This window comes from Somniosus microcephalus, chromosome 5 (genome assembly GCF_052327205.1).
Source record: "Somniosus microcephalus isolate GS21.2 chromosome 5, FLI_Smic_1.0, whole genome shotgun sequence".
NCBI lineage: Eukaryota > Metazoa > Chordata > Chondrichthyes > Squaliformes > Somniosidae > Somniosus > Somniosus microcephalus.
Genome location: NC_140991.1, coordinates 142,979,973 through 142,993,815, shown reverse-complemented (window position 1 = coordinate 142,993,815; position 13,843 = coordinate 142,979,973). Strand labels below are relative to the sequence as shown.

General features: G+C 46.3%; 1 protein-coding gene across 16 annotated transcripts in view; it reads right to left on the bottom strand.

Annotated features, from left to right (window-relative positions):
* The window catches only part of ppp1r9a (protein phosphatase 1, regulatory subunit 9A), a 472,949-nt gene that overhangs the window by 142,089 nt on the left and 317,017 nt on the right, over nt 1-13,843 (bottom strand). For 14 of the 16 annotated variants that reach the window (XR_015078433.1, XM_085988318.1, XM_085988314.1 and 11 more), the window contains one exon: nt 7,004-7,054. Coding sequence is in view for 15 of the 16 variants with exons in the window: in XM_085988318.1 (XP_085844444.1) it covers nt 7,004-7,054 (51 nt within the window). In the remaining variant the exon portion in view is untranslated. The remainder of the gene's footprint in view (nt 1-7,003; nt 7,055-13,843) is intronic. The other 2 variants (XM_085988304.1, XM_085988319.1) reach the window with 1 other exon arrangement.

Sequence of the window (13,843 nt, the reverse complement as noted above, 5' to 3'; positions counted from 1 at the left end):
TGAGCCGAGCTGGCAGAGTCCTGCGCCCTCCAACTAGGACTCTCCACTGCTGTCCCTGTCTCCACAATCTGCTGATGCTCACTTGTGAGCTGTGATACACCAGGTGACAACACTACTCTATGTCCCGAAGGTCCCACCAAGGTGTGAGTGTCTGCGCTGGTGCTGGGTGCACTGAATTCTGCTGACGCTGCGCCCTCAGAGGTTGCAGCTTCCTCTGAGGAGTCTGGCTGCTCAGCCTCTTCTTCCTGGCTAGGGGGGACGGATGCTTGTGATGGTCCTGTGGGGGAGTAAAGGAAAGAGTCAGAGATGTGATGCAAAGGCTACATGCACATAGCTTTTTGCAGATGCTCCTAAGTGCATCTGTTACAGCTTCACAATCATTATCAGCAACTCATGCAATGTCAAAGAGATGGGAAACTTTTCTGTCACCAGCTTGCTGTGTTGCACCCGTCTGTCCGTCCCCCACGCGCGAATCATCCTCAAAGCCGATGATTTCCAGGGCGGCCTCCTCCCAGGGGGTCAGGTGGGCTATTGAGGGTGGCCCTCCTCCTGTCCTGGCTCACTCTCTCTTGTTGTGAGCTCTCTTTTCCTGCAATGAGGGAGACAGGTGGAGGTTGAGTGAGAATGAAGGAGTGTAGAGATTGCACAGCATAGATACTTAGAAGGAGACAAAGATGGAGTGAAGTTGCAAGACCAAGGGCCCTCCCTGTGTGTTGTCAGTTGTGTTCAAAGCATCAGAGGATAGGGAGTGTGAGGGCTGCATGGTGGAATAGTTATGTGAATGTGAGCATAGAGAGAGAGGGAATGGGTAAGGGTGCATGGATGTCAGTGTCAAGTAGGATGTGGACGAAGAGATTGCTAAAGCTGAGTGCTGGTGAGGAAAGGAAATGGGGATCAGATTGAGGATGATGGGAAATTCATACTCACTTTTCCAGTGCGCTGAAGGTCTTGAAATCTTTTCCTGCACTGTATCCAGGTTCTGCGGGTGACTCCCAAGGAGTTGACCTCCTCAGCCACCTGCATCCACACAGCCTTGGTCTGAGTGGGAGGCCTCTTCCTCCCTGATGAACGGAACAGGACCTCCCTGTTGGCCCTAGCCCCATCCACCAATGCCTGCAGTGCTGCCTCGTCAAAGCGAGGAGCTGCTCTTGCCCTCCAACTCGTCATCTTTCCTGCAGGTCCCTCTGACACCAAATGGAGAAAGCTTGGAAGCCTGCAGAAGAAGGCTTGCTGTGGACCTTAAATGCAGCAGCAATGATGGCGTCATCGGAGTGACGTCATCGGAGGGGACTTTCAGTCATGAAAAACCCCTTTGCAAAGGCTTCCCACATGTTGGAAATCAATTGGCCAATTGAGTTCAAATTGCATCAATCTCCCACATCCATTTAGATTCGTGTGGGGAACACGAAATTCGGATAACACGATAACAGCCCGCACCGGAGTTAAAATCGAGCCCTTTGTATTCTCCACATTATATTCCATTTGCCATGTTCTTGCCTACTCACTTAGCCTGTCTATATCCCCTTGAAGCCTCCTTGCATTCTCCTCACAGCTTACATTCCCACCTAGCTTTGTATCATCAGCAAACTTGGATATATTACATTTGGTCCCCTCATCCAAATCATTGATGTAGATTGTGAATAGCTGAGGCCCAAGCACTGATCCTTGCAGTACCCCACTAGTTACAGCCTGCCAACCCGAAAATGACCCGTTTATTCCTACTCTCTGTCTTCTGTCCATTAACCAATCCTCAATCCATGCTAGTAGATTACCCCCAATCCCATGAGCCCTAATTTTGTTTAATAACCTCTTGTGTGGCACCTTATCGAATGCCTTCTGAAAATCCAAATACACCACATCCACTGGTTCCCCCTCATCTATTCTGCAAGTTACAACTTCAAAAAACTTCTGCTGTTGCCGCTCCACTTACCACCCTCTCTTAATCACGACCAGTTGCCCAAGCGTTCAGCAGCAGAAAGGAGCCTACAGCAGCGATATTTAAAGGTATCATCATCAACCATTTGCAGCTGACATGGTTTCTCAGTTTGACTGGCTGTGTGTAACTTTCTGCAACTCTTGCAGCTGTCTAAACTTGCTTCAAGTTTTTGAGGTCAAGTGGTGAGTGTGGGTGCAAGTGGTGAATGCCTTCATTCTCATTTAAAGGCTTCTGCTTGCACCACTTGCTCACAGTCATGGGGGCGCTACTTGCAGCCCCCCTCGTGCTTGAGTATCTATGGGAGAGGGTGCAGAGGCAGCGATGAAGAGGAGATTATGCTCATAGAGGGAGGAGGAGAAGGGCCAGGAGGGTTCTCAACAGGAGGCCGTACCAACCTAAGATCTTCCGAGAGCACTTCGCTTACCTTCACTTAAGCGAAGACTAGCGCATTAGGAGGCTCCGCTTCACCAAGGAGGTGGTCAAAGAACTCTGCCACCTCCTGCAACCAGACCTGCAGCTTCAGAGCACGGCGACAACGGCTCTCCCAGTGGTCCTCAAGGTTCACCGTGGCCCTCAATTTCTTTGCCAGCGGGTCCTCCAGTCTGCAGCAGCAGGAGACATAGCTAACAGCTCTCAGTTCGCTGTCCATCGCTGCATCCATGAGGTCACAGAGGCTCTCTACTGCAGGAGAAGGGGCTACATTGTCTTCTCTCTGGACAGAGAGAAGCAGGACGAGCGTGCATGTGGCTTTGCCAGGATATCGGGCTTCCCCATGGTGCACAGCGCCATCGACTGCACATATGTGGCTTTGTGGGCGCTGCACAGCAATCCTGAGATGTTCTGTAATCGCAAAGGCTACCACTCACTTAATGTACAGTTATTGTGCGGCCACACCCAGCACATTATGATGGTGAATGCCTGCACCCCTGGCAGCAGTCATGATGCCTTCATCCTGCGCCAGACCGGTGTGCCAGCAATCTTCCACCCACACATCAAACCGGAGGATGGCTGCTCGGAGACAAGGGCTATCCGCTGTACACTTGGCTCTGCAACCCCACCAATCGTGCCCAGCACTCAGGAACATCATCAAGCAGACCATCGGAGTGCTAAAGCAATGGTTCCGCTGCCTTGACTGCTTGGGAGGAGCCCTCCAGTACTCGCCAGGGCGGGTGTCCCATTTCATGGTGGTCTGCTGCATGCTTCACAACTTGGCCATCATGAGGGTGCAGCCTTTGCCACCAGGGATTGTGGGACCACCTCAGGAAGAGGAGGAGAAGGAAGAGGACCAGGACGAGGAAGAGGAGGGAGGGAGGAGGCAGGTGGCAGGCAGCAAATCCCCGGTCCAGGTGGGCTGTCCACGAACGCCTCATCAGACTCCAATTCCAGTGAATAAAACACATTATCCCTATTGCTCACCATTTCCCCTTCATATCATCGCTCTGTGACCAAACATCATAGCGTCCTCCTGGGTGCAAAGCTGAAATGAGAGCCACCACAAGCCACATATTCCAAACAAAAATCACAAATTTATCCGCTTCCAATCAACATTACAAAATCAACTAAACACCCTCGTACTTTCCCTTAGTGTTGGTTGTTCGTGTGCCTTTATCTACACTCATGTTCCTATGCAGTGCTCCCCCAGTGGCTACAGCATGGCTGGTGGAAGGCTGCTGACTTTCAGTGGGGGAGACTACAAATGGCCTTGCAGGACGACCTTGACCAGCTGTGGATCAGAGGGCCCGGTTGTAGACTGCACCACCTCGGCATGGGCAGCAGCAGTCTGGGCTGGCCGAGTGTCAGTGGTGAGAGTAGGAATGCGGTTATCCTGAGAAGGGACAGCAGGTTCTTGCTCCACAGACCCACTGCCACTCTCCCAGGACAGCGCCTCAGCATTCCTAGCAATCTGTGGGAGGACAGCATCATGGCCAGGTCCACAAGGTCTCTCCTGGAGTTGTCCATCATTTCCATCCTGGAAATCATGGGCTTCAAGCTCTGCGCAAAGCACCGTCCAATGCTTCTTCACACTGACAAGAGACTCTCTGGCAGGCTTGCCATTGCACCAAGCATTTCCATGTGCATGCCTATCACCCTTCTTCTGAAGGCCGCCCCATCGAGGTCATCATCTGAGTCCTGTGCAGCAGAACCAGTGCGGAACACACCATCTGGGGAGCTGGCACCCAAGCTACCTTTTCCCCCTGGCCTTACTGCAGCCTACTCATGGACTGTGCCTCACCATGTGCAGATCCCGCCTCTATACTACCCTCTACGTTGCACGCAGTGCCATTTTCTGAGCTGGTGTCTGCGAGTGTCAGATGCAGTGACAGTGTGTCTTCTCCTTCTCTTCCATCACTCTCCTCCACAACTTGTGACAGACTGGCCTGCTGGCAGTTCTTGGTTATCTGAAGGCACAAGGCTCATGTTGTGGGGAGGGGGCGGGAGCAAGATATCCATGCATATACTATCAGCAGCTTGTAAGTGAGAAGAGATTGTGGAATGAGGGGGGAAGTGGGATGTGAGAAGGAGGATTAGGTATGACCATACTGTCATTATTAGCAACGGCTTCAACTTCTCCGGTGGCTAAGGAGTCTGACTGCCCCTCCAATTATGTCAAGGATGGATTCCTCCAGGTCGGTGAGGTTCTGTATAGCAGCTTGGCTATCTCCCATCTACCGTTGCTTTCTCCTGTTTTGTGCCACCTTTGCCTGCAAGAGAAAGGGAAGTGTGTGTCAGTGAGTGTTGTGCAATGTGTTTGGGTGATGTGCCTGTCATAGTTGAATAGATATCAGTGTGTGCAATGTGTGAGATGTGGGTGTGAGTGTTGCAGCAGTGATAAGGTTGTGAGGGTGAAGTGAAGCCATGATTGCGAGGTATGAGTGTTGATAGCTAGAGATTGTTGGTGGGTGAGTGATGGGGGTGTGGTGCATTGAGCAGTGTGCGAGGCTTGTGGGGCAGATGGTGGGATATGGAATTTGCTGAAACCTTCACTGACCTTGACCTGCTGTGTGAGGTCATTAAACTTTTTCCGGAACTGGATCCACATCCTTGGGACCACACTGGTGGCCGTGCCAGAGTTAGCTATCACCTCCCATAGCCTTCTGCAAGTGGCCTTGGCTGGCCTCCCGCCACCCTGTTAGAACAGGACAGCCCACCTTCGCTGAATGGCCACGACCAAGGCCTTCAGTGCAGCATCCGAGAACCTTCGTGCTCACTCCCTTGGTTGCTGAGGCATGGCTTCATCCAGACTGACAATAAGGTGCTACTGCAACAAAGCGCCTCCCCTTTAAGTAGTGCAGAGAGCCTAGGCCAAACATTATTGGCCATTAGACGACACCCGATATTGCCCCCCCATCCCGCATTAAGCGCAGTTATTCAGCAGTGCTTTTAGCGCGGAGGTCAGCGCTCCAATCATTATAATGAACAGGCAGCATGAATTTTGCGTGCTGCCTGGACTTCTTTGAACGCGTGCAGGCAAATAGCGCAGGCCCGTCACACCGCCCATTTTCGGGCCTAATCCAATTTCTAAGCCCTTCTGTGCATTTTGTGCAAAGACTCCAGAAAATAATTTTAAAAACATATTTGAAATCTGAATAATTGACTTTGGCATGAGTCTACAGTTATCAATGCGACGGTTAAGTCACTGACATCTTTTGTGTCTGATCGTGGCTCATTATCCCTCCTTGTCTTCTCCATGGTCAACCACTTGCTTCTCCTCCATAGTCCATTTCTGTAGGACTGCCCTTGCGTAGTTCTGTTCCTACCTGTCACAATGCAGCCAGTGAATTGCCAGCAAATGCTTCTGTTCCTGCAAGGACATCTCTGGAGCACTTCTAGGTTCTTTCCTTGGTGATATTATCCATAGGTTTATTGTCAGTTTCCATATGTAAGCTGACAACACCCAACTCTAGCTCTTCACCATCTCCCTCAATTTCATAGCTATCTGTGTTTGTCAGATTGCCTGTCTGATAGCAATTTGCAGCTGTGTCAGAACATTCTCCAATTAAACATTGGGAAGATCAAAGTGACCTTATTCTACTCCAACCAGAAATTTTGTACCCTTGGCACAGACTCCATCCCCATTCCTCAGGCTGAAACAGATCCGTATGAAAACTTGATATCCGGTTTGAACCAGAACCAAATTTCAACCTTCTACTCATCACCAGGATGGCTAACTTTCATCTCTGCAATGTTGCCCACCACCACCCTTAGCTCACTCCGTCTGCCACCAAAACCTTTTCTATGCTTTAGGTACCTCTGTGCTCTAATCCAATGCTCTCCTTGACCAGCCTCCTGAGCTGCATTTCTCACAAATACCAGCTGATCCAAAATTCTTTACAAGCAACTATCCAATTCCCTTTGAAAAGAGAGAGTTATTAAAGTGTATGGGGTGTGAGCAGGAGAATGGTATTATTAGGTAGCTCAATTGTAGAAAAACACCAAAACCAGTTTCATTAGACTGAGTGGCTTGTTTCTCTGCTGTGACATTCTCGGATTCCATAAACTCCTGCACCTATTCTGTTCTAGGCCCCACTCGCTTATTACTTTGTCCTTGCTGACTCCTATGCATCAAATTCAAAATTATCATTCACATCCTTAAATCCCTCCATTGCCTCACTTCCACCCTACTTTTACAGCCTCTTCCAACCAATTAGTCTCTTGAATCTAGCCTCCCTTTGTTCAATTATCAGGGGCCATGATCTTCAGATGTCTTAGACATACTCTCTGGAAATCCTCCCCTAAACCCATCACCTCATTACCCCTTTTCCAATCTTTAAAAGCCTCCTCAAAACCATCCTTTCAGTTAACAATTCTAACTTTTCCCCTACAGCTCGTCTTGTAATTTCCATCTGTGAAGCATCTTTAGAGTTATCAAAATATTTATAATTTTAAGGGCTATAGCATTATCTTCACATAAACATCAAGTGATTAAATTCCTTTTTGATGCTCAGTTACTTACAGGAGTGTAAGCTTTAAAATTTTACACATCATCAAGACATTGTACACCTTTGAACATAAAGTACAGTGAAACACTGCTGATATACAGCTGCACTGTAATGATAAGAAACTTACCAAAAACCTCATCTGGGTCACCTGACTTCATGGTTGAAGTTTCAACATCTTCTGTGAATGATTAAAGGATATCCATTACCAATAAGCAACAGATAAACATATTTATCTGTGGGAATCAAAGTAAAATGTATTCCAAGATAATCTATCATAAACGGTATTTACATCATACAGTTCAAATTATCCAATGTTCTGTATCTCTACAGTTGTTAGTTATTTTTTCCTTTCTGGTACAGATACCAGAAATGAGAGGATACAACTATCAGGAAAAGCTGAACAGACTGGGACTTTTTAGAAAAAAAGACCGAGAGGTAACCTGATGGAGGTCTTTAAAACTTTGAAGGGGGTTCGATAGGGTAGATATAGAGATGATGGCCCAGAAATTTGGTGGGCTGCACCACCAGTTAGCGCCTAAAGAGGGCACTCAGTGGCTTTAGCACCACTGGCCACGTCTCCCGTGATATTTAGCAGGGCGCTAATGGCGGCGTTAGCCTGTAGCGCTGCGTCGCCACCGATGACGTCATCGGTGTGCGCAGCGCCCCGCCCCCGCCCCGATCGCGATATTTGGTCGCGCCCCCCCCCCCCCGTAGCGCCGGTCGCAAATCGTGACCGGTTCACGGGGCCTACCTGTAGCAGTAGTGGCGCAAATTAAGGTGGAGGTGTGGGGCGGCCATTTTTTTCGGTGGCCGCCTGCCAGCACCTCCTCGCGCCGCCGTCCCCAGCCTCCTGATCCCCCCCGGGCAGTGCCGGCTGTGTCCCGAGAGCCCGGCACTTCTCCTCGGTGCCGGGCTCTTTTGCCGGCACTCGCGATCGGTCATCGCGCTGGTGCAGGCCCCTCCCCCTTAAGGGGAGGAAGGCCTGCAGTACCGCTGCGGCACGTTGCGCTGCAATATTCAGTTTCAGCGCCCCAAGAGGGACGCGGGGCGCCTCGAGCAGCGCCCCGCGTCCCTCTTGGGGCGCTCCAACTGAATTTCCGGCGGGCGCAAGCGGCTCCGTTCCCAGCGTTATTTCCGGCGCCCAGGCGAGCTTGGCGCCCCAAATGGGGCGCCACCGAATTTCTAGGCCGATGTTTCTACTTGTGGGGAAGTCCAAAACTAGGGGCCATAAATATAAGATAGGCACTACTAAATCCAATAAAGAATTAAGGAGAAACTTCTTTACCCAGAGAGTGGTTAGAATGTGGAACTCACTGCCACACGGAGTGGTTGAGGTTAATAGCATCGATGCATTTAAGGGGAAGCTAGATAACATATGAGGGAGAAAGGAATTGAAGGATATGTTGATAGGATGAGATGAAGTAAGGTGGGAGGAGGCTCAAGTGGCGACCCGTTGGGCCAAATGACCAGTTTCTGTGCTGTAAATTTTTTATGTAATTCTATGAAATTATGATTTTCAGTGGCAAGTATCGGATACATACATTGCATAAGGGTAGGAGATATTAGGCTGAAAGAACTATTGTAGTTGATAAACAACTGCATTTTAAAGATCCACTAAGCCGATAGAGCAGCTGTCATTGGGAAATGATCTGCATGTGTCTGAAACAGGATCTGATGGGTTTGATAATGTAACCAGTAAAGATGTTTGTCAATCCAAAACACTGCAAAGGTCTCGTACATAATTTGCTTAGGTCATTTATAATCTTGTTATTTTCTTTCTTGATCTGCTTAGGAATACTCAGATATTCAACAAACATAACTTAAAATAATTTAACATTTATTAGTTGATTCCCTGTGGTGTTGCACATGGACCAAGGATACTTTTCAGGTCACGCAGGGTCAGAGTGAGGGGGGATAATTGGGAAAGGGAACAAGAGACAGGCGAGGGTGGAAGAGAGTAAAAAAGTGAGGATAGGGAGGTGGACTGAGGATTAGGTGAGGAAGGAGAGGAGGTGGGGATAGGGAGGGGAGGCAAAAGGGTCAAGAGGGGAATGCTGGTGAGTGAGTTTGCTTCACTGAGGGAGGGGGGGTGTGGTAGCTTTTTTCACATGACAGGTGGAGGGGGTGGTGTTGAAGATCAGAGTTTTGCTCAGTCTAGGACAGGTTGCAGCTGAAATTTGCTCATTACGATTCCCACCCCTCTCAGTCAGTGTTGGGGGGGGGGGGGGGGGGTGTGGCGGAAGGGAAACAGGTTGCTTGGGTGCTGAAAGTTGTCCTGAGGTAATAATCCTGCTCAGTGGAGGTTGCGGAGGGGCAGGATTTAAGAAAGCCTTCTTAGTGGGGGAGGGAGAGTGTGTGAAATCATGTTTAGTGTGAAATTCAAACAATATGATTTACAGGCCTTACTCTTCTTCCATTTTGTTTATGCTATTATTTTTCATCAAGATAATAATCAACAGCCTACGTGTTCTGGTTTCTTGTGTAATATACAAACATGAGAGTCAGGACTCATAGACAAGGCATAATCTAGTAAAGCAGCAAAGCTCCTCAGGCGTGTGGTTCCTACTTCAACCCCACATAATGTTATATTTTTCCACAGTTTGCAGCCTTGGCATCTGAACACAAGCCTTTTAGGAACTCAAGAACGTAGGAACAGGAGATGGCCATTCAGTCCCTCGAGCCTGTTATCATGGAATCATAGAAATTTATGGCACAGGAGGCCATTCGGCCCATCGTGTCTGTGCCAGCCGAAAAACAGCTATCCACCCTAATCCTACTTTCCAGTTCTTGGTCTGAAGGCCTTGTAGGTTACGGCACTTCAAGTGCATATCCAAGGACTTTTTAAATGTGATGAGGGTTTCTGCCTCTTCCACCCTTTCAGGCAGTGAGCTCCAGACCCCCACCACCCTCTGGGTGAAAAAGTTCTCAACTCCCCTCTAGTCCTTCTACCAATTACTTTAAATCTATGCCCTCTAGTTATCAACCTCTCTGCTAAGGGAAATAGGTCCTTCCTGTCCACTCTATCTAGGCCCCTCATAATTTTATACACCTCAATTAAGTCTCCCCTCAGCCTCATCTGTTCCAAAGAAAACAATCCCACCCTATCCAATCTTTCCTCATAGCTAAAGTTCTCCAATTCAGGCAACATCCTCATAAATCTCCTCTGTACCCGCTCTAGTGCAATCACATATTTCTTGTAATGTAGTGACCAGAACTGTACACAGTACTCTAGCTGTAGCTTAACTTCTGTTTTATATAGTTCAAGCATAACCTCCCTTCTCTTATAGTCTATGCCTCGGCTAATAAATGAAAGTATCCCGTATGCCTTCTTAACCACCTTATCTACCTGTTCTGCTACCTTCAGGGATCTGTGGACATGCACTCCAAGGTCCCTCTGTTTCTCTACACGTCTCAGTATCCTACCACTTACTGTGTATTCTCTTGCCTTGTTAGCCCTCTCCAAATGCATTACCTCAAACTTCTCCGGATTGAATTCCATTTGCCACTTTTCTGCCCACCTGACCAGTCCATTGATATTTTCCTTCAGTCTACAGCTTTCTTCCTCACTATCAACCACACGGCCAATTTTTGTATCATCTGTAAACTTCTTAATCATGCCCCTGCATTAAAGTCTAAATTATTGATCTATACCACAAAAAGCAAGGGGCCCAGTACCGAACCCTGTGGAACCCCACTGGAAACAGCCTTCCAGTCACAAAAACACCCGTCGACCATTACCCTTGGCTTCCTGCCACTGAGCCAATTTTGGATCCCACTTGCCACTTTCCCTTGGATCCCATGGGCTTTTACTTTTCTGACCAGTTTGCCATGTAGGACCTTGTCAAAAGCATTGCTAAAATCCATGCAGACTACCTCAAATACACTACCCTCATCGACCCTCCTTGTTAGCGCCTCAAAAAATTCGATCAGGTTAGTCAGACACGACCTTCCTTTAACAAATCTCTGCTGACTGTCCTTGATTAATCTGTGCCTTTCTAAATGACGATTAATACTGTCCCTCAGAATTTTTTCCCCCATAATTTGCCCACCACCGAGTTTAGACTGACTGGCCTATAAATATGCGGTCTATCCCTTTCTCCCTTTTTAAAACAATGGTACAACAATAGCAGTCCTCCAACACTACACCTGTAGCCAGAGAGGATTGCCTCTGCTATTTCCTCCCTCTTCCTCCATTTAGTAAGATCATGGCTGATCTGTACCTTAACTCCATTTACCCACCTTTGTTCCATTTCCCTGGAAACCCTTACACAACAAAAATCTGTCAAAAACCTTTTTGGGTGAGTTTTCCAGATTTCCACTATCCTTTACGTGAAACAGTGCTTCCTGATTTCACTCTTAAATGGCCTAGCTCCAATACCCTCTTGTTCTGGATTTCCCCACCAGAAGAAATAGTTTCTCTGTATCTACCTCAGCAAATCGCTTTATCATTTTAAACAGCTCAATTAGATCACCATTCAACCTTCTAAATTCAAGGGAATACTAGCCAAGTTTATGTAACCTGTCCTCATAAATAAATCATTTTAGCCCCAGTATCATTCTGGTGATGCTGCACTACACCCTCTCCAAGGCCAACATATCCTTCGTGAGGTGCTGTATCCAGAACTGAACACAATTCTCCAGAAGGGGTTTGACCATGGCTCCGTACAACTGAAGCATCACTTCCTCCCCTTTCTATTCCAACCCTCTTGAGATAAAGGCTAATATTCCATTACCCTTTTTGATTACTTTGTGTACCTGTGCACTACCATTTAGTGATGTGTGTACCTGGACACCCAAATCCCTTTGCTCCTCCACAGTTCCTAGTCTCTCGCCATTAAGAAAATATTCCGATTCGTCTTTGTTGGATCCAAAGTGGATGAACTCACACTTCCCCATATTGAACTCCAGCTGTCAGTTTTGCTAACTCAATTAATCTGTCTATGTCACTTTGTAACTTCCTGCTCCCAGGCATACAACTTACTGTTCCTCCTAAATAACAGGGCCTGCGTACATTGCACTTACTGGATACTTCAAAAATCTCTGCAAGTGTAGTCTTAAGAAAGCTTCTTTGAAATGCACTAAACCAGAACAACATAGAAAATGACCCACACTTTCACAGCCAGAATTAAGGGCCTAGTAATATGGGGACTTTGAAACACATCTACACACTATCATCTGACTCAAGGAAATCTAAGCCAAAAATAATAACTTATTCATTAACCCCCTGGAATTGCACTTATATATGCTCTTGCTCTGCTTGTGGAACACTAATTTACAAATTACTGATGGAGAACAAAATCTGAAGTATTAGAAATGACTCACATAGAAACATAGAAGATAGAAGCAGGAGTAGGCCATTCGGCCCCTCGAGTCTGCTCCGCCATTCAATGAGATCATGGCTGATCATCCAAATTCAGTACCCTGTCCCTGCCTTCTCCCCATATCCCTTGATCCCTTTAGCCTTAAGAAATATATCTAACTCCTTCTTGAATATATTTAATGAATTGGCCTCAACTGCCTTCTGTGGTAGAGAATTTCACAGGTTCACCACTCTCTGGGTGAAGAAATTCCTCCTCATCTCTGTCCTAAATGGCTTACCCCTTATCCTTAGACTGTGACCCCTGGTTCTGGACTCCCCGGCCATCGGGAACATCCTTCCTGCATCCGTATCAACTTAAACTATTTCCTTTAGCACTTCTAACTGCTATCTTCAAAATAAAATTTGAGTCTCCCACAATAACATTTTAAAAACTTGACAAAAATCTAGGTCTTCAACAATTTCACATCCTAAACAACCAAAATGTACATTTCCAAATGAAAACAGGGGAAGTATGTACAGGATTCCTATGGAAAAAGCACAACTGGCTAAATGTTGGTCCTAACCACCTGAGATTTAAAAAAAAATACAAAGATACAACACATTAAAATACCATTTTTAACATTTTGCAATTTTGGCTGTTTAGACAAATGGGAACCCAAATATCCCAAGTATATAAGCGAGAAGCTCTTTCATGATCAAAACATTAATTACCATTTTTATAAACCATCAGTCACAAAAATAGCAAATTGTTCAACATGCTAGTAATAGATTCCATAAGCACTATATAATCAACATTTAAAAAATAATAAACAACTTTATATGTTTAGCTTTTAGTTTAAGCAGATACAGTATCATATGCTTCATAGTATCACACTTGCACTATACAGATAAATGTAAATATATTATTCAGGACTATTTAATAGTTTGTTAATAATACAGGAAACTTCATGTGCCATAAATTAAGAACCTAACCAATACAGAACCCTTTATCTTCCACTGAATCCAATCATTCCTGCATCTGCTCTTTCACTTGATACTTACAAGTTTAGTTCATACCAGAATAAGAATGTTGCCCACCCCAGAAAAAACACTGGTTTCAATCCATGAAACTCATCTCAACCAAGGCAGATGGAGTTCAGGCAGGTCTGGAACTCAAATCTTTATCAGAATAGCTGTTGATGTGGAATTTGGCCTACAGAACTACATCAGTGCAGAGCTTTTAAAATATATAGTTATTATTGCATTTTTCATGTATGTGGGAATAACCAAAATGTAGAGAGGAATATAGAAAATGTGGATTTGATACACAAATTAATTCCATAAGGATTGTAGTACCATTTCTGAAACACAATCAAAAATAACATTAAAAGCTTTCGTTTATTTAAAGAATATATATATTTCTCCCGGGTCATGTCAATATTGTTAATGCCCCTGTCACCCAAGGTCACGCACACTCCGATTTTCTTTCGATTTTCTGCAGGAACACCTGGGCTTTGCACTATGTCTTAGTTGATGGCACTAGCCAAGAACCAGATCACATATGAAAGTGCAGCACAAATCCACATCCTACCACTCTTTTACATATTGCATTACAGTACCAATGACATTTCAACCCAGCAGAGTTTATGGAGTTTCCTGTATTCTCGA